The 19,030-nt window shown below is 39.0% G+C and overlaps 1 protein-coding gene across 2 annotated transcripts in view; it reads right to left on the minus strand.

Annotated features, from left to right (window-relative positions):
• CPQ (carboxypeptidase Q) overlaps nucleotides 1-19,030 on the minus strand; it is a 660,399-nt gene that overhangs the window by 198,316 nt on the left and 443,053 nt on the right. For both annotated transcript variants that reach the window (XR_013994760.1, XM_081070557.1), the window contains exon 5: nucleotides 16,518-16,629. Coding sequence is in view for 1 of the 2 variants with exons in the window: in XM_081070557.1 (XP_080926683.1) it covers nucleotides 16,518-16,629 (112 nt within the window). In the remaining variant the exon portion in view is untranslated. The remainder of the gene's footprint in view (nucleotides 1-16,517; nucleotides 16,630-19,030) is intronic.

Below are 19,030 nucleotides of genomic sequence, written 5' to 3' on the forward strand. Positions count from 1 at the left end.
ACAGGGGGGTCAGTAATATAAAATATCAAATTGTTCTGAGAAAATAATTTTGTCTTAAATTCTTCAAATCACAACTGGTATTAAAGAGGTTTTTTTGTTTGTTTGTTTGTTGTTGTTTTTTTTAAAAGAGATGTTAGGCCATTTCCTCAAAGGCTTGAACGTCACAAAGACTTAAAGAGAAAGGATGGTGGTCAATACCCCACCACCTCCACCATACATGTGAGTATGTTCAAATGTTCTGTATGGTCACAATGTTGATTTATTCATTTTTGAGTCTTAAACCTGAGGTATTTTGAGTCAACTGCCTATTCTAATCTTAGCTGGACTATTTTACTGTTCCAGCATTAAATAACAGTACCAGACTGAATCTCTTCATGCCTAACAGACCATGGGCATTAAATGTTGAATAAATAAGACTTACCCCAGTGTTTCACAGCCCACTCCTTTGTAGTATTAAAACTATTGTTTCGTCCCCTGGAGGTTCTCATATAAGAAAAACAGCCTGTTCTTTATTATAAGCAATAACAATTTCCCCTCCTATTTAGAAAATGAATGCCACTGCTCAGAATAAAGTTTATTTCAAGAATTAGATTACCTTAGACTGTAAAGCATAACTGTGTTCTGGCTGCCTGTGTTTTTCGGAGAAATCACAATCCACTTTGAAAATTTACACACACTTGTCATTTTAGAAATAATTCTTTGTCTTCTGAGTAAGCAAAGGATTTTTCTAAGGGCAATGTCAAAAAGCCCCCATAATTACTCCCATTTGGTATATTAATCATTATTGCCCATTACCAGGCTACAGACATGGTCAGTTTTGAAAACAGTCTATTATGGAAAATAAAATATGATTTAGAAGGCAAACAAGTTCTCAGTGGCATTTGCATGTGTGTGTCATTTCATTGTAGGCAGCACCTTGTGATATTTCTGCAGGGTGGGCCTGCTTTCATCAGCTGCCAAGGGCATCATGGGAAGACACCAGCACTCAAAGATCTGGCTGAAGAAACACCACACAGCTTCTGTTAAAACAGTCTGATGCCAAAAATCAAGCCACACAGAAAACTGTTGTGTGAAACTCCAAATGAAATGGAGGATTCTGTCTCTTAATAGAAGCCCCTCTCATTCTAGAACCAGCTGTTAAAGACATTGGTATACTTGGGGCCTGTGTGGAGTTCTACAGAAGAAACTCTTCAAACAAGTAAATTTTGGCAGGGGAGAGGCAGGATTGGGAGCAGGAGTGTGCTTTTTAATGACTGAGGCTGAATATGCTTTCCTCTGTTTTTTTTTTTTTTTTACGTTTCTTCATAAAGAATTTTTCATTCTTTCCTGATATTTTGTAGTGGCTTTTTTTTCCTAATAAACTTAGGTTGCTAAACTAAATAAACAAACAAACAAACAAATAAATAAATAAATAAATAAAAATCAATAAATAAAAATCTGTGCCCCTCATGTACTCTATTTAGTAGAACAAGTTTCAACTATTGCTCACAGGAGAATGAGCCAGCAACATGTTATAGAAGAGAGGTAACAAAAGGCTCCCTCAGAGCCTGTCAATTTTTTAGGCCCTGCTGCTCTGTGACCAGATAAGTCTGTTCCCTGTGCACCTGGGTCCTCCTGGGCTGCCAGCAAGGTTGTTGACATAAGACATCAGTGATCCAGCTGCTGTATTTATACTTTTATTTTGTTTTTATTACTTTTTCATGTTCGTTCTTACGGATTGTAAGAAAGGGAGACACACAATAATAACCAACTTACATAGTAGGATAGAATTAGCTGAACTGAAATTTGGACTAAGAAATCAGAGCTGGAATTTTTCAAATAGAACAAATATTTAGAAGGTGACAAATGTGCTTTGCATCAGTTTTATTTCTCTTGCACCTTTTGTATACAGAGCAATTCCCTGCCATCCTATTTACTCACCATAACAGGTGTAGTGGCATAATAGGCCCCTATGAAAGTGTCTGCTGGATTCAAGCTCCAGACACCTTTTTGGGGGGTCAGGTTTGGGTAATCCAAGGAATAGCAAAACAGGTACATGGGAAGGAATTCAGAAAAGGCAATTCAGTTTTTATATTCTTCATCCATATTCGATCCCACTTCTATCCCTTATGCAAAGTGCAATGGTCTTCTTTGCTTCAAAACTGCTTCCTTGCTTTTAATGAAATTCTGAGTCGTTTTTATGACAACCACAAATAACTTCTCAAAAAACCACCAATACAAGATTTCAGACCAGTTGACAGACTCAGCTGCCTGAAACTAAAAGTCCTCTATTAGGGCACTGTCAGACTTATTCATATTAGACTTTGCTTCCCTCACCATACATTTTTCGGGAAAGTATTCAAGACTCTAAACTGCAGAGGGTACCTGGGATACTAGTGGTTATTGTCAACACGTTTTATGGACTGTGTGAAATAGGCAAAGATCTTTTTTATTTTAACTTCCCCATTACTCAGTGCAGCAATGTGTGCACACATGGAGTATATGTACCTCTGGAATGGGGAGATTAGTCCTGAAGGACTATAAGCTAACATTTAACATTTAGAACAAAAAAGTGAAAGCACAACTCTGTATGTTCACACTCACATATTTAGATTTCACTCCATTAAACTGATAATCTCTTCAACGAAGAGGTAAGGTTCCTTTGTAATTAGTATCATTTATATACAGTTAACATGTCAAAGACTGTGAAAAAGCTACTTAGCATAGTTCAGGATCTAAGCTATGATAAAACTTTTCTTGCCATCTACTTCACACTCTTGAATGTTAGTTTAGGAGAAGTTGCCTTTGCTGGTTATTCTAACAGATTTTAAATCAATCCATACAAAATGATCAAAAATACAATACAAAAGTCCAAGATGGCAGATTAGGTAAACGCTGCCTACTGCACCCCAGGATCACACCAAAACTATGAATAAATTATAGAACAATTAACCTCAAGAATCACCTGAAGACTAGCTGAACAGAACTCTTAAAACTAAGTCTATAAAGAAGAGGCCATATCAAGACTGGTAGGAGAGGCAGAAATGTGAAATGGGCTGACCTCAAACCCACAGATGGTGGTTTAACGCCAGGAGGGACACCTCGGTGGCAGAGGTACCACCCTGAAGAGGAAGGGGTCCCAGCCCCACGCTGAGATCCCCAGTCCAGGTGTCCTGTGCCCTTCCAGAAGAGAAGTTCCCATGACATCTGGTGGTGAAAATCAGTGAGGACTCTGTCTGCCCTTCCTAATCGGGAAGAAAGTGACTGGAAACCCAGATGCTGTCTTGTAGAATTGCCACATACACCCACTTGCTTGTGGGCATTCACCTAGTCTCTGGTGGAGAGGCAGCAGTTCGCAAGGCCCAGGGATGTATAGGGAAGAACTGAGTTGTATGGCTTCGGTGTGGGAGCTGGATGGAGCCATTTTGTCCTTGTGAGGAGACTGACACATGTGTGACCTACATGAGGGCACCATCTTTTAGTATAAATCCCTCCCACAAAGGGACACGTTCGGGAACACATTGATCTGGTGGAATCCATGTGTGTGCACTGCCTTGGTGATGCCCTTGGTCTTTGCCCTCCTTCCTGCCCCCACATACAGAGCTGGTGCTACATACCAGGAAACTTTTGACTTCTAGGCTGCTGGCCCTACTCCACAGGCTGCAGAAATCTGTTTGAAGTGGGCAGAGGAAACATTTGCTGGAAGGCAGTAACCTAAGACCTGTGCTGCAGCATCTCTTGGGCAGCTCTCAGGAACCTGAGGGCCTGATATGGGCGGTGGCTGACCATAGTGTTCTTGGGGCACTTTTGTAGGGTAGTCACAGGCCTAGCATTGGTGTGGGAACCGAGACTGCATTGACTTTGTAGAAACCACTTAGCCCCTTAGCTCCTTGGAACGCTGTCCCACCCACCAGGAGCTGCATTGCCAGGGGCATCTGGGCTCCTGGGAGGCTGGCCCCACACCAAAGCTTCAGAGGCATTTTACAGCACTGGACAATCCACAATGGCCCTGGGAGATTTTGGTGGTGGACAGTGACCTAAAACCTGCACGGCAGCCACTCTGGGGCAGCTCTTAGGAATTTGCAAGCCTGAGGCAGTGGCTGGCTGCAGTGTTCTTGGGGGCACTGTGCAAAGTGGTCACAGGGTAGGCACTGGTGTAAGAACTGAATATGCAGTAACTTCATAAAAACCACCAGCCACTCCTCAGTGACTCCCTTGAACTCTACCCCACCAAGCTAATGCTTCATCATGGACGGCACTCTCAACACTGGGTCAACCAGCCTGGCACCCATTCTTAAGGAGCCTCTTTCAATGGCTGGACCTTACGGGCAGCTGGTGGGTGGCACTAGGCCTAGGAGGCCCTCGGACATTTGTTAAGCTGACTCTAGCCCATTATTGGTGGCAGCCAACTTCAGTTCACAGTGAAGCCACCCACACATGTCTCCAGGTCTAGCACAGCCAACCATGTACAGCTTTGTAACCATGTATAGCCAACCATATATAGCTCTTATCAGGTAGCTGTGGGCTGGTAACAGGCAAGGCTGAAATTGCCCTGCACAGGAGTCCCTCCCAAGAGACACGAGAAACAACACACCCAGAGACCAACTTCAGACCATACCAGAGCATTAGCTGATTAGTCCTACAAGTGGCACACCCAAAGGGGGGGTTTCTCAAAATGCACAAGAGCCTGCAGGAGTGAACCCTCCTCTGAGGAGTCAGCCCTCACTCAGAAGCGCATACACTGTGGGCAAGCCAACTCTCACATTTAGTCAGTCTGGGAGTCAATCCTACCCACTGACACTCCAAAAGCAATCAAGGCTCAACTACAAAATGACAACACACACAACACACAAGGGGCATTCCTGGAACACACATGCAAGAGATTAGGGAGACTGTATAATAGGACTACATAGTACACATACTACATAAGACCACCAAGCAAAGACTGAGAGACATAGGAGATCTACCTAATAATACATAGAAGCAAATACAGAGCAGCAGCCAGGAAGAAGAAACACAAAAACATGTTCCAAGTAAAAGAACAGCACAAACCTCCAGAAGTGGAAGTAAATAAAACAGAGGCAGCCAACCTATCAGAGACAGAGTTTAAAACACTGATTATAAGATTCTTAAGGAGCTTAATGAGAATTTCAACAAAGAGATAGGAAGCATAAAGAAGGACATAAGAACCATAAAAAAGAACAAGTCAGAAAAGATTCTTTTATAGACATTTATAATAACTGAAATGAAGACTACTCTAGAAGGAATCGCCAGCAGATTAGATAAAGAAGAGGGTTGAATCAGCGATTTAGAAGAAAATGTGGCAGAATACACCCAATTGGAAGAAAAAAAAAGAATAAAAAAACAATGAAATTAGTTTAAGGGACTTATGGGACAACATCAAGCATAATAACATTCTCATCATAAAAGTACCAGAAGGAAAAGAGAGGACACAAGGGATCAAGAACCTATTTGAAGAAATAATGACCAAAAACTTCCCTAACCTGGTGAAGGAAATAGACATACAAGCTCAGGAAGCCCAGAGAGTCCCAAACAAGATGAACCCAAACAGACCCACAAGGCACATCATAATTAAAATGGCAAAGGTTAAAAACAAAGAGAGAATCCTAATAGCAGCACGAGAAAGACAAATAGTACTTACAAAAGAGATCCCATAAGACTATCAGTGGATTTCTCAACAGAAAATTTGCAGGCCAGAAGGCAGCAGCAGGAAATATTCAAAGTGATCAAAAACAAAGGCCTACAACCAAAGACTACTCTACCCAGCAATGCTGTCATTTAAAAATGAAGGAGGGCTAGAGCTTCCCAGATAAGCAAAAGCTAAAGGAATTCATTACCACAAAGCCAGTATTACAGGAAATGTTAAAAGGACTTCTTGAAGCAGAAGAAAGGAGAATACAAACAAACTAATAAAGATAAAAAATATGAATAATAAAATGGCAATACCTATGTACCTATCAATAATCACTTTAAATGTAAATGGATTAAATGCTCCAATCAAAAGACATAGGACAGCTGAGTAGATAAGAAAACAAGACCCATACATATGCTGTCTTCAATAGACTCACCTCAGATTGAAAGAAACACAAAGACTGAAAGTAAAGGGGTAGAAAAAGATATTTTATGAAAATGGAAATGAGAAAAATTCTGGGGTAGCAATACTTATATCACACAAAATAGACTTTAAAATGAAGACTCTAATAAGAGACAATGAAGAACATTACATAATAATAAAGGGACCAATCCAACAAGAGGACACAACTCTAGTAAACATCTATACACCCAATGTAGGTGCACCAAAATATATAAAACAAATATTGACAGACATAAAGACGAGATGAACAGTAATACAATCATAGTGGGGGACTTTAACACTCTACATACGCCAATGGAGAGATCTTCTAGACAGAAAAGCAACGAAAGCATTAGAATGGATGGATTTAGTTGATATTTTTAGAGTATTTCACCCCAAAGCTGCAGAATATACACTGTTTTCAAGTGCACATGGAACATTTTCCAAGATAGACAACATGTTAGGCCACAAAACAAGTCTCAGTAAATTTCAGAAGATTGAAATCATATCAAGCATCTTTCTCTGACCACAGTGGTAAGAAACTAGAAATCAGTTACAAGAAAAAAACTGAAAAACACACAAAAACATGGAGACTAAATAATGAATGGGTCAAAAATGAGATCAAGGAAGAAATAAAAAGATACATTGAGACACATGAATATGAAAACACAATGACCCAAAATCTATAGAGTCCTAAGATTTTGACTCAGTTCTAAGAGAGAAATTCATAACAATGCAGGCTGACCTGAACAAACAAGAAAAATCTAAAATCAACAGCCTATCTTTATACCTAAGGGAACTGGAAAAAGAAAGCAAAATATGCCCAGAATAAAAGGAAGGAAATAATAAAGATCAGAGCAGAAGTAAGCAAAATAGAAACAAAAGCAAGCAAACAAACAAACAAAATACATCAATACAAAAGATCAATGAAACCAAGAACTGTTTTTTTTAAAAGATAAAAAAAAATTTTCAAAACTTTAACAAGACTCATCAAGAAAAAAAGAGGATCCAAATAAATAAAATCAGAAATGAAAGAGGAGAAGTGACAACTGAAACCACAGAAATACAACAAAACTTAAGAAATTACTACAAGCAACTGTACACCAACAGATTAGGTAATTTGGAAGAAATGGATACATTCCTAGAAGCATATAATCTTCCAAGGCTGAATAAAGAAGAAACAGATAATCTGAACTGACCGATTACTACCAACAAAATTGAATCAGAAATCAACAAGCTCCTCCACCAGATGGCTTCAAAGGTGAATGTTACCAAACATTCAAAAGGGAATTAACACCTATTCTCCTCAAACTATTCCAACAATCCAGGAGGAGGGAAGGCTCTCAAGCTGATTTTACAAGGCTGCCATTACGCTGATTCCAAAACCAGACAGAGACATTAGGAAACAAACAAACAAACAAACAGCATAGGCTGAAACACTATAGGCTGATAGATGCAAAACTCCTCAATAAAATATTAGGAAACCGAATTTAGCTATACATTAAAAAGATCATACACCACGATCCAGTGGGATTCATTCCTGGTATGCAAAGTTGGTTCAATATCTGCAAATCAATTAACATGATCACCACATAAACACAATGAAATATAAAAACCATATGGTCATATCAAAAGCACCTGACAAAGTCCAACATCCACTCATAATAAAAATTTTCAAGAAAGTGGGAATAAAGGAACACATCACAACATAATAAAGACCATATGGGGGGACAGATAGGAATGGCGGCAGCGGGGCACATTTTCTGAGTTCTCCTCCGGATCTTATTACAAACGGGACATAGAACCCATCAAACAACTCTTTGCTCATCACGCAGAACAGCTAAGAGACTCCTAAGACACTCGTGGAAGGATTACTTGAAGGTGCGCAAATTGGGCGAGCAGGGGAAGAAGGAAGGGAGCAGAGTGGAAACGCGCGGTCTCGTGGTGGAATCAGGCCGGCGGCGGCTGCGGCAGCGGCGGTAAACCACAGCTCTAAAGACACAGGGAGATATAGAACACGCAGAACAGCGGGGAGACTCGTGGAGGAATTTCCTGAAGGTGTGCGCGGATTGCAAGCAGGGGAGGAGGCAGGACAGCGAAGTGGAAGCGCGCCCCCCCACCCCCACCCACGCGGAGCCGAGGACAGCGGCAACCGCTGCTGCGGCACCCAGGACGACTGAGCGCAGATTCGTGGAAGGTTTGCTTTGGAGTGCGCTAGTTAGGCAAGCGGGGGAGGAGAGAGGGGCGCGAAGTGAAAACACTAACCCGCCCACAGTGGAGCCCAGGCCGTACAACAACCGCTGCGCGGCGCGGCTCCCAGGACTGAGCGGAGACTTACGGAAGGTTTGCTTTGAGGTGCGCTAGTTGGGCGAGCGGAGGAGGAGCAAGGAGGGCAAGAGGAGCGTGCACACAGGAACAGCGGCAGGCAGCACCCGGGGCGCTAGAGTCCCACGGGAGCTCAGGGTGCAGCGGAGAGCGTAGGGTCCAGGAGGTGGGCTCTTTCCCTGCGTCCCACAGCTGATCGCTCCCGCCGGGGCGGGCAGCTCGTGGGCCCTAGGGCAGACAAAGAACTCAGACGCCACACCAGGGCCCCTCACCGCGCTTTTCGAATCCTCCCCCCGCCCTTCCAGAGACTTAAACTGACCCCTGAACTGAAGAGTAGTGTTAGATTACAGACGGGCGTCTGTGCTCAGGCGCTGGGAAGATTGGCAGCCAGCTCTGACCTTCGGAAGAGGCTGGGAGGAGGGGATTTTCACTGGACGAGGAGAGAAGAGACTCCCACACCTCCAGCCACCACCTTTTCAGGCCTGCGGGAGGAGTGTGACGTGGCTGGCCTGGGAGGGAGAAGACCCCTCCATCCCCAGCCCCCACCCTCTCTGGCTGGCCTGGAGCGGGGCAAGGGCAACCACGGAAGCACTCCCTGAGTTCAGCAGTAAGCAGCAGACACAGCTCCCGGCTTTCAGCAGCTTAGAGATCTCCCGCCCGCCCCCTCCCACACACCCACGGAAGGAGGACCCTAAGACTCAGGAGTACTGGGCACAGGGCTGGTGGAGCTACTCTCAGCGTGCATTTGTGCAGGAAAGGACAGAAACTGCACGGTCTCTCTGAAAACTGTCATCCAGACCCCTCAGCCCCTCGCATTTAAATCTACACTCCCAAACTCACTCTGGGCACCAGGTGACTAGCGCTGCCTGCGCACTAGGCAGGGAACTCTTTGGCACAGCAGAGGACAACCTGGAGATTACTTGGTGGGCTTAAGCGAAGACTGGTGCTGCTTTCTGTTTTGTTTTGCTTTGTGGTTTTTCTTTTGTGTGTGTGTGTGTGTGTGTGTGTGTGTGTGTGTGTGTGTGTGTGTGTTTTCTTTTTTTTTCTTTTTTTCTCGTTTTTTCTTTTCTTTTCTTTTTCTTTTTTTCTTTCTTTCTCTGTTTTTCTTTTCTTTTCTTTTTCTTTTTTTTCTTTCTTTCTTGTCTTCTTCTTTTTGTCTTTCTGCTTGTTGTGATTTGCTTTGTTCTGTCTTTATTTCTTTGATATCTTTGCCTATGTTGAGTGGGGATATTCGGTTGTATTTTACATGTGAATGTACTTGATTTGTTTTCTTTGTTGTTGTTGTTGTTGTTGTACTTGGTAACTTGATTTGTGCTGAAACTGCCCTAACAGGGTCCAGCTTAAGAGGCACAAGATTCAACATATCCAGAAGCCAACTCTGGACCAAACCAGAGTACTACCGGGTTTGACCTACAGGTCAAACACCCAGAGGGAATTCTCTGAAGGCACAAGAGCCCATAGAGGCCAAACCTCATTTAAGTGGCCAACCCTCACCCAGCAGAACACCCTGCGGTGGGCAGAGCCAAGTTTCACAACTAGACAGCCTAGAAGTTAAACCCACCTACTCACAAGCAAAAAGCAATTAAAGTTCTGCTTGAACAGGATGATATACTAAACACACAAACCACCTGTGGAGCACATGCAGAGAAGAACGAAGTAGTCCAAGTCAAATATAAAGGACACATAATACATAAAATAACCCAGCAAGAACTAAGAGCTCTAGGGGATCTTCCTACTACTTCAAAGCAAGCACAGAGAGTCAGTCAGAATGGGGAGACAAAGAAACATGTCCCAAATAAAAGAACAGAAGAAACCTCCACAACTGGAACCAAATGAAGCAGAGGTAACCAACATGTCAGAGACAGAGTTCAGGACACTGGTGATAAGAATGTTTAAGGACCTTAGAGAAGACATAAAGAAGGATATAGAAATCATAAAGAACAACCAGTTAGAACTAAAAAAGGATGTAGAAATCTTAACGAACAACCAGCTAGAACTAAAGAACACAATTACCGAAATTAAGAACTCACTTGAAGGAATGACCAGCAGGTTAGATGAAGCAGAGGATCGAATCAGCGACTTAGAAGACAAGTTAGCAGAGATCACTCAAACTGAACAACAGAAAGAAAAAAGAATAAAAAACAATGAAGATGGGTTAAGAGACCTCTGGGATAACATCAAGCGCAACAACATGCGCATCATAGGAATACCAAAAGGCGAAGAGAAGAAGCAAGGGATTGAGAACATATTTGAGGTAATAATGTCCGAAAACTTCCCTAACCTGATAAAGGAAACCAACATAAAAGCCCAGGAAGTGCAGAGAGTTCCAACCAGGATAAACCCAAACAGGCCCACACCAAGACACATTATAGTTAAAATGGCAAAGCTTAAAGACAAAGAGAGAATCTTGAAAGCAGCAAGAGAAAGGCAGAAGGTTACATACAAGGGAACTCCCATAAGACTATCAAATGACTTTTCTACAGAAACATTGAAGGCCAGGAGGGAGTGGCAGGAGATACTCAAAGTGATGGAACACAAAGGCCTACAACCTAGATTGCTTTATCCAGCAAGGCTATCATTTAAAGTTGATGGAGAGATAAAGAGCTTCCTAGAAAAGAACAAACTGAAAGAATTTATTACAACCAAGCCAGCATTACAAGAAATACTAAAAGGACTTCTGTAAATAGAAGAAAGATGAAAACAATTTACTACAAATTTAAAAATGGCAATAACTATGTACCTATCAATAATCACTTTAAATGTAAATGGATTAAACGCTCCAATCAAGAGACATAGGGTGGCTGAGTGGATAAGGAAGCAAGACCCTTGTATATGCTGTATACAAGAGACTCATTTCAGATCAAAAGACACACACAGGCTGAAAGTGAAGGGTTGGAGTAACATATTTCATGCAAATGGAAGCAAAAAAAAAGCTGGAGTTGCAATACTTATATCTGACAAAATAGACTTTAAAATGAAGAACATATTAAAAGACAAAGATGGGCACTATATAATAATAAAGGGATCAATCCGACAAGAGGACATAACCCTAGTAAACATCTATGCACCTAACATAGGAGCACCTAAATATATAAAACAGGTACTGATGGACATAAAGACAGAGATCAACAGCAACACTATCATAGTAGGGGACTTCAACACACCTCTGACAACAAGGGACAGGTCCTCCAGACAGAAAATCCATATGGAAACAACAGCCTTAAATGATACTTTGAGGCAGTTGGATTTAATTGATATTTCAGAGCATTTCACCCCAATGCTGCAGAATACACGTTCTTCTCAAGTGCACATGGAACATTTTCTAAGATAGATCATATGTTAGGACACAAAACAAGCCTTGATAAATTTAAGAAAATTGAAATCATACCAATTGTCTTCTCTGACCACAGTGCTATGAAATTAGAAATGAACTACAGGGGAAAAAAACCAGGAAGGTACAACAATTCATGGAGGCTGAATAATATGTTGCTAAACAATGAATGGGTCAAGCAGCAGATCAAAGAAGAAATCAAAAGATATCTTGAGACAAATGAGAATGAGAACACGACGACACAAAATCTATGGGATGCTGCGAAAGCAGTCCTAAGAGGGAAGTTCATAGCACTGCAGGCCTACCTAAAGAAACAAGAAACATCACTAATTGACAGTTTATCTTCACACTTAAGATATCTGGAAAAAGAACAGCAAAATAAACCCAAAGGGAGCACAAGGAAGGAGATAATAAGGATCAGAGCAGAAATAAATGAAATAGAAACCAGAAAAACAATACAAAAGATCAATGAATCCAAGAGTTGGTTCTTAGAGAAGATAAACAAAATTGACAAACATTTAGCCAGACTCATTCAAAAAAGGAGAGAGAGGACCCAAATTAATAAAATCAGAAATGAAAGAGGAGAAGTGACAACAGACACCACAGAAATACAAAAAATTTTAAGAAATTACTATGAGCAAGTATATGCCAACAAATTTGACAACCTTAAAGAAATGGACAATTTTCTAAAGGCGCACAACCTTCCAAGGCTAACTCAAGAAGAAAGAGAAAGCCTGAACAGTCTGATTACCACCAGGGAAATTGAATCAGTAATCAATAATCTCCCAACAAACAAAAAGCCCTGGACCAGATGGCTTTACAGGTGAATTTTTGAAAACGTTCAAAAAAGAATTATCATCTATTCTCCTCAAGCTCTTCCAAAAAATCCAGAAGGAAGGAAGACTCCCAAACACTTTTTACGAAAACACTATCACCCTGATCCCAAAAGCAGACAAAGACACCACAAAAAAAGAAAACTACAGGCCAATATCTCTAATGAACATAGATGCAAAAATTCTCAACAAAATGTTAGCGAACAGAATTCAGCAATACATTAAAAAGATCATACACCATGATCAAGTGGGATTCATCCCTGGTATGCAGGGGTGGTTCAACATCCACAAATCAATTAATGTGATACACCACATTAACAAAATGAAAAATAAAAATCACATGATCATATCAATAGATGCAGAAAAAGCATTTGATAAAATACAGCAACCTTTTATGATAAAAACCCTCAAGACAGTGGGAATAGAGTGATCATATCTTAACATAATAAAGGCCATATATGACAAACCCACATCTAACATCATACTCAATGGGGAAAAGCTAAAACCATTCCCCCTAAGATCAGGAACAAGACAAGGTTGCCCACTTTCTCCACTTCTATTCAACATAGTGCTGGAAGTTCTAGCCACAGCAATCAGACAAGAGAAAGAAATAAAAGGCATCCAAATTGGTAAGGAGGAAGTAAAATTATCATTATATGCAGATGATATGATACTATATATAGAGAACCCTAAAGACTCCACCAAGAAACTATTAGAGCTGATAGATGAATTTAGTAAAGTAGCAGGATATAAAATTAATATTCGGAAATCAGTTGCATTTGTATATACCAATGATAAAATAGCAGAAGGAGAAATTAAAAAAACAATTCCATTTACAATTGCTCCAAAGACTATAAAATATCTGGGAATAAATCTAACCAAAGATGTAAAAGATCTGTACTCAGAAAATTATACAACACTGAAGAAAGAAATGAAAGAAGACATAAATAGATGGAAACACATTCCATGTTCATGGATAGGAAGAATTAATATAGTTAAAATGTCCATACTGCCTAAGGCAATATACATATTCAACGCAATTCCTATCAAACTACCAACGACGTTTTTCACAGAAATAGAACATATAATCCTAAAATTTATATGGGACCATAAAAGACCCCGGATAGCCTCAGCAATCTTGAGAAATAAGAACAAAGTGGGAGGTATAACGATACCTGATTTCAAACTATACTACAAGGCTACAGTAATCAAAACAGCATGGTACTGGCATAAAAATAGACACATAGATCAATGGAACAGAATAGAGAGTCCACAAGTAAATCCATGCCTATATGCCCATCTAATCTACGACAATGGAAGCGAGAATGTACGATGGGGTAAAGACAGTCTGTTCAATAAGTGGTGTTGGGAAACCTGGACAGACACATGCAAGAAAATGAAGCTGGACCACCTCCTTACCCCATATACAAAAACAAGTTCAAAATGGCTTAAAGACTTAAATGTAAGATCTGAAACCATAAAATATCTAGAAGAAAATGTAGGAAGAAACTTCATGGACATTACCCGGAGTAAGATTTTCACTGATATATCCCCTCGCGCGAGGGAAGTAAGAGAAAAAATAAACGTGGGATTACATCAAACTAAAAAGTTTTTTCACAGCAAAGGAAACCATCAATAAAACAAAAAGGGATCCTACTGTATGGGAAAAGATATTTGCCAATGATATATCTGATAAGGGATTAATATCACAAATCTATAAAAAACTTACTCAACTCAACTCCAAAAAAACAAACAACCCAATTAAAAAATGGGCAGAGGACGTGAGGAGACATTTTTCTAAAAAGGACATACAGAAGGCAAGAAGACATATGAAGAAATGCTCAACCTCACTAACCATCAGAGAAATGCAAATAAAAACCACAATGAGACACCACCTCACTCCAGTCAAAATGGCTATTATCAATAAATCAACAAACAACAAATGCTGGCGCGGATGTGGAGAAAGGGAACGCTAGTGCACTGTTGGTGGGACTGCAGATTAGTGCAGCCACTATGGAAAACAGTATGGAGGTATCTCAGGAATCTGAAAATGGAACTACCCTATGATCCAGTAATTCCACTCCTAGGCATCTACCCGGAGAAATCCAAAACTCCAATTCAAAAATCTGTATGCACTCCTATGTTTATTGCAGCACTTTACACAATAGCCAAGATATGGAAACAACCAAAATGCCCATCGGTAGATGACTGGATTAAGAAGCTGTGGTACATTTATACAATGGAGTATTACGCAGCCATAAAGAAGAAAGACATCTTATCATTTGCAGCAACATGGATGGATCTAGAGAACATTATGTTAAGTGAAATAAGTCAGAAAGAGAAAGACAAGTACCATATGATCTCACTTATATATGGAATCTAAAGAAAAGACTATGTGAATGAACTAATCAGAGTCAGTTTTGGGGACGCAGAGAAAAAACCGAGAGTGGTTAGATGGGTGTGTGGGAGGGGGTTGGGGATAAGGGGAAAGGTGAAGGGATTTGGAAGCAGCTGGTAACCACAAGATGGCCTCAGGGTTTTTCTTTTGAAAATTAATTTGGGGAAGGTATTCTATAATGTTGTAAAGATTTTGTTGGGTATCCGATGGACATGCGTCCTATTTGGGAGACCACCTCAGGGATACTGTGGATACCTGATCATGGCATTGTACATCAGAAGCTAAACATTAATGAATGCCAACTATAATTTTATATATATAATGTGATGGTTCAGTGTGAGGTCGGAGGGATAGTGGATGGGGGGAGGGGGGTTCACAGTATGAGGGATATAAATGATGAACGTCTAAGTATTACCTTGTTTTGTACACCTGAAACTAATAAATAAATTAATTAATAAAAAAAAAAAAAAAAAAAAAAAAAAAGGATTATACACCATGACCAAGTTGGATTCATTCCAGGGTGGCAAAGATGGTTCAACAAACATAAATCAATCAATGTGATACAATACATTAACAGAATAAAGGATAAAAACCATATGATCATCTCAATAGGTAAAGAAAGAACATGTGATAAAATTCAATATCTTTATATGATAAAAACTCTCAATAAAGTGGGTATAGAAGGAATATATCTCAACATAATAAAAGCCATATATGACAAACCCAGATAATATCATACTTAATTGTGAAAAACTGAAAGCATTTTCTCTAAGATCAGGAACGAGGATGCCACTGTTGTCACTTCTATTCAACATATTATTGGAAATCTTAGCCACAGCAATCAGATAAGAAAAAATAAATAGAAGACATCCAAATTGGAAGAAGTAAAACTGACATTATTTGCAGACGATATTATACCATATAATATATATATATTCCTAAAGACTCCACCAAAAAGCTATTAAAACTGATCAATGAATCCAGTAAAGTAGCAAGATACAAAGTTACTATTCAAAAATTGGTTGCCTTTTTATATACAACAACAAACTATCAGAAAGAGAAATTAGGAAAACAATTCCATTTACAACTGCATGAAACAAAATAAAACAGAAACAGAACTGTAAATATAGAGAACAATTTGATAGTTGCCAATGGGGGGAAGAGGGTGGGGGATATAAAAAATGCAATTAAAAAAAAGGTGAACAAGGAAAAGGAAGTAGGGGGAGCTGCTGATTTTTCTTTGTATTTGGTCAAAGTTTCCTTATATAGTCGTTAGCTGCCATGGTTGCAGTTGCTATGGTTTTATTTGCTTGTTTATTTTCTCCACTGGGCTGATCATATTGGATACTCTGGCCGTCTGGCAGACATTTGAATAAAAATTTCTTTCTATAAGGGGGCAAATTAGCTCTTTTCTGGGAATGAACAGACAAAAAGCATAAACCTCAGGAGAATCTTTGAACATACAACAGTAACTAATCAGTTGAGCATTTTGTGTTGAGTTAAACATGTCAGTACTGAGACCCTCATACATTGGTTAACAACTTTCTAAATATTTACCAAGATCTTTGATAAGTGAGAGTGCTTCCCATGATATAAAGGCTCCACCACCATCATCCATGGCACCCTGCCCAACATCCCAGCTGTCCAGATGTCCACTGACTAGTACAATCTAGAACAAATAAAAAAAGAGAAAATAAATAAAACTAAGCAGAAACGACATCAAAGGGAAGATTCATAGGCGTTCGAAATACAGAAATGAAACTTGAGTATTTTCTTTTCTATTTTTATGCCTTAAAAGATCTGTGTCATTATTAGTGGAAAACTTAGTATAGAGGCTTTACACATAAGGGTGTAAGGTCATTCTAATAGTAATAAAAGTTCTCACTGTATACTTTTCTTTATTAATATAATTTTGAATAATAAAAAATTGGTTTATTACTGACAGATGTTTCACAACTTTATTATGACATAAAAACGAAGCTCAAAACGTCAACCATATTGTAAACTGTCCCAAATTCTAGCAAACACATAATAAACATTATGTTGAATTGAACTCAAGTGAAAAAGTAAAAATAATTTATTTTTAAAAAATATGACGTGCTTTGTGCATGATAAATCACTCTGGTGTTGAATAAGTAAATTGCTAGAGTTACAAACTAGATTGTAATTAACAGAACTTATAAAAAATCTTTCAATTTACGTTAGTCTGAAATAAATCTATAGATTATATAAGTTTTAAATCATAATACATTTAAATATTTTTCAAAAATCATTAGAAGTCTCTCCAGGAAAATATGAAAAATATTTCAACAGAACTAAATTTTATGGACATATTTGAAGCAAGCTTAAAACTACGTAAAATGATGTTGGGTTAACAGGATATCCACATGGAAGAATGTATCCTCATCTCTATATCATACAATATATTAATATCAAGTCAGATGAATTGTAAATCTAAAGATGTTAGAGGAACGCATAGAACAGCTTTGTTAACTTAGAGTAGACAAATATTTCTTAAACTGAATACAAAAAGTACAAACCATGAAAGAAAATAATAAATTAGACTTTTAAAATATTAAAAAGATCCTATTGCAAGAGTGAAAAGGTAACCTACAGAGGAGGAGAAAATATTTCCGATACATATATGCAACAAAGGATCCATATCCAAATTATATAAAATTACTATGAAACAGTAACCAAAAGAGAGTAAACTGATAGAAAATGGACAAAATACTTGAACAAACAATTCACAAAAGTAAACATACAAATTACTAATAATCATATGAAAAGTTGCTCAGATTCAGTATCATCAAGGAAATATAAATTAAACCACATTCAATACATATCCACTGGAATAGAGAAGAAGAAAAAGGCAGAAAATGTCAAATAATGGAGAGGAAGTAGCACAACTGGAATCCTCATACATTGCTGGTGTAAGTACTTACAACCATACTGCAAAAAAGTAGCTTATTTACTAAATCCGAACATACGCACCATGTGACCTAGCAATTCCACTCTTAGTTAAATATCCAACAGAAATGTATGTGTGTATGTATATTTCACCAAAAGAGATGGACTAGGATATTCTTAGAATATTCATAATAGCCCCCATTCCCCTCCCAAAAAGGAAACTTTAAATGCCTGTTAATAGCAGAATGCATAAATTATGTTGTATCTATCAATGCAACATTGCACAGCAATAAGAATGACCAAACACATGATAAATGGAGATGAATCTCATAAACGTAATGAAGAATGAAAGAAGTCAGACCCAAAACAATACATAGTGTATAATTCCATTTGTATAAAATATGAAAACAAGCAAAACAGGAGAATGGTTACCCATGGTGAGGAGGCTTAGTGACAGGAAGGGGACACAAGGGGAACTTCTGGGGTACTGGTCATGTTCTGGTTCCTGATCTGGGTACTGGTTGCACAGGAGTGCTCAGTTTGTAAAAGTTAAACTTGTTGTACACTTAAGATTTGTATACTTTCTCTTAGAATATTACACTTTAATAAAAAGTTTTTTTAAAAAGTTCAACAGATACTCCACGTACAACATGTAGTAAGCAAATGAAAGTTAAACAAATCTTCTTGATGACTAAAATGAAAATATCCATGACTTTGGGAAAGCAGGATTTTGGTCTGAAATATCAAAATGACCCCTTGCACTGCCTGCTTCCCTGAGCAGCTGCAGCATCTCCCATTGACTCTGTATCACAGACAGACCCAGCCTGCTGTGACTTCATTGTATTCACAAACAAGTACAATGCTCCAGACTAACAAATGGCCCTGTAATCAACCCAAATGGACTGTTTCTAAGGAAATAAGAAAAAAAGAAAGAAAACATATTGCAATAGCAGGAAATTGATTCAGAAAGTGGTGTAATGCCATGTGGAATGAACAAGCCAATTAATGAACATTCTCACCACCCTCAGAACCATTTTCCCAATGAAGTTAATGCTCCAGTGGATAAAATATGTTAAAATATGTTTTAATGAACTTTTTCTCAGATAACAAATAAGAGTAACTAAATCAAGGCAGCTATTATTTAATCTTTCAGACTTCCT

Source organism: Rhinolophus hipposideros (assembly GCF_964194185.1).
Source record: "Rhinolophus hipposideros genome assembly, chromosome: 13".
In the NCBI taxonomy this organism is placed as follows: domain Eukaryota; kingdom Metazoa; phylum Chordata; class Mammalia; order Chiroptera; family Rhinolophidae; genus Rhinolophus; species Rhinolophus hipposideros.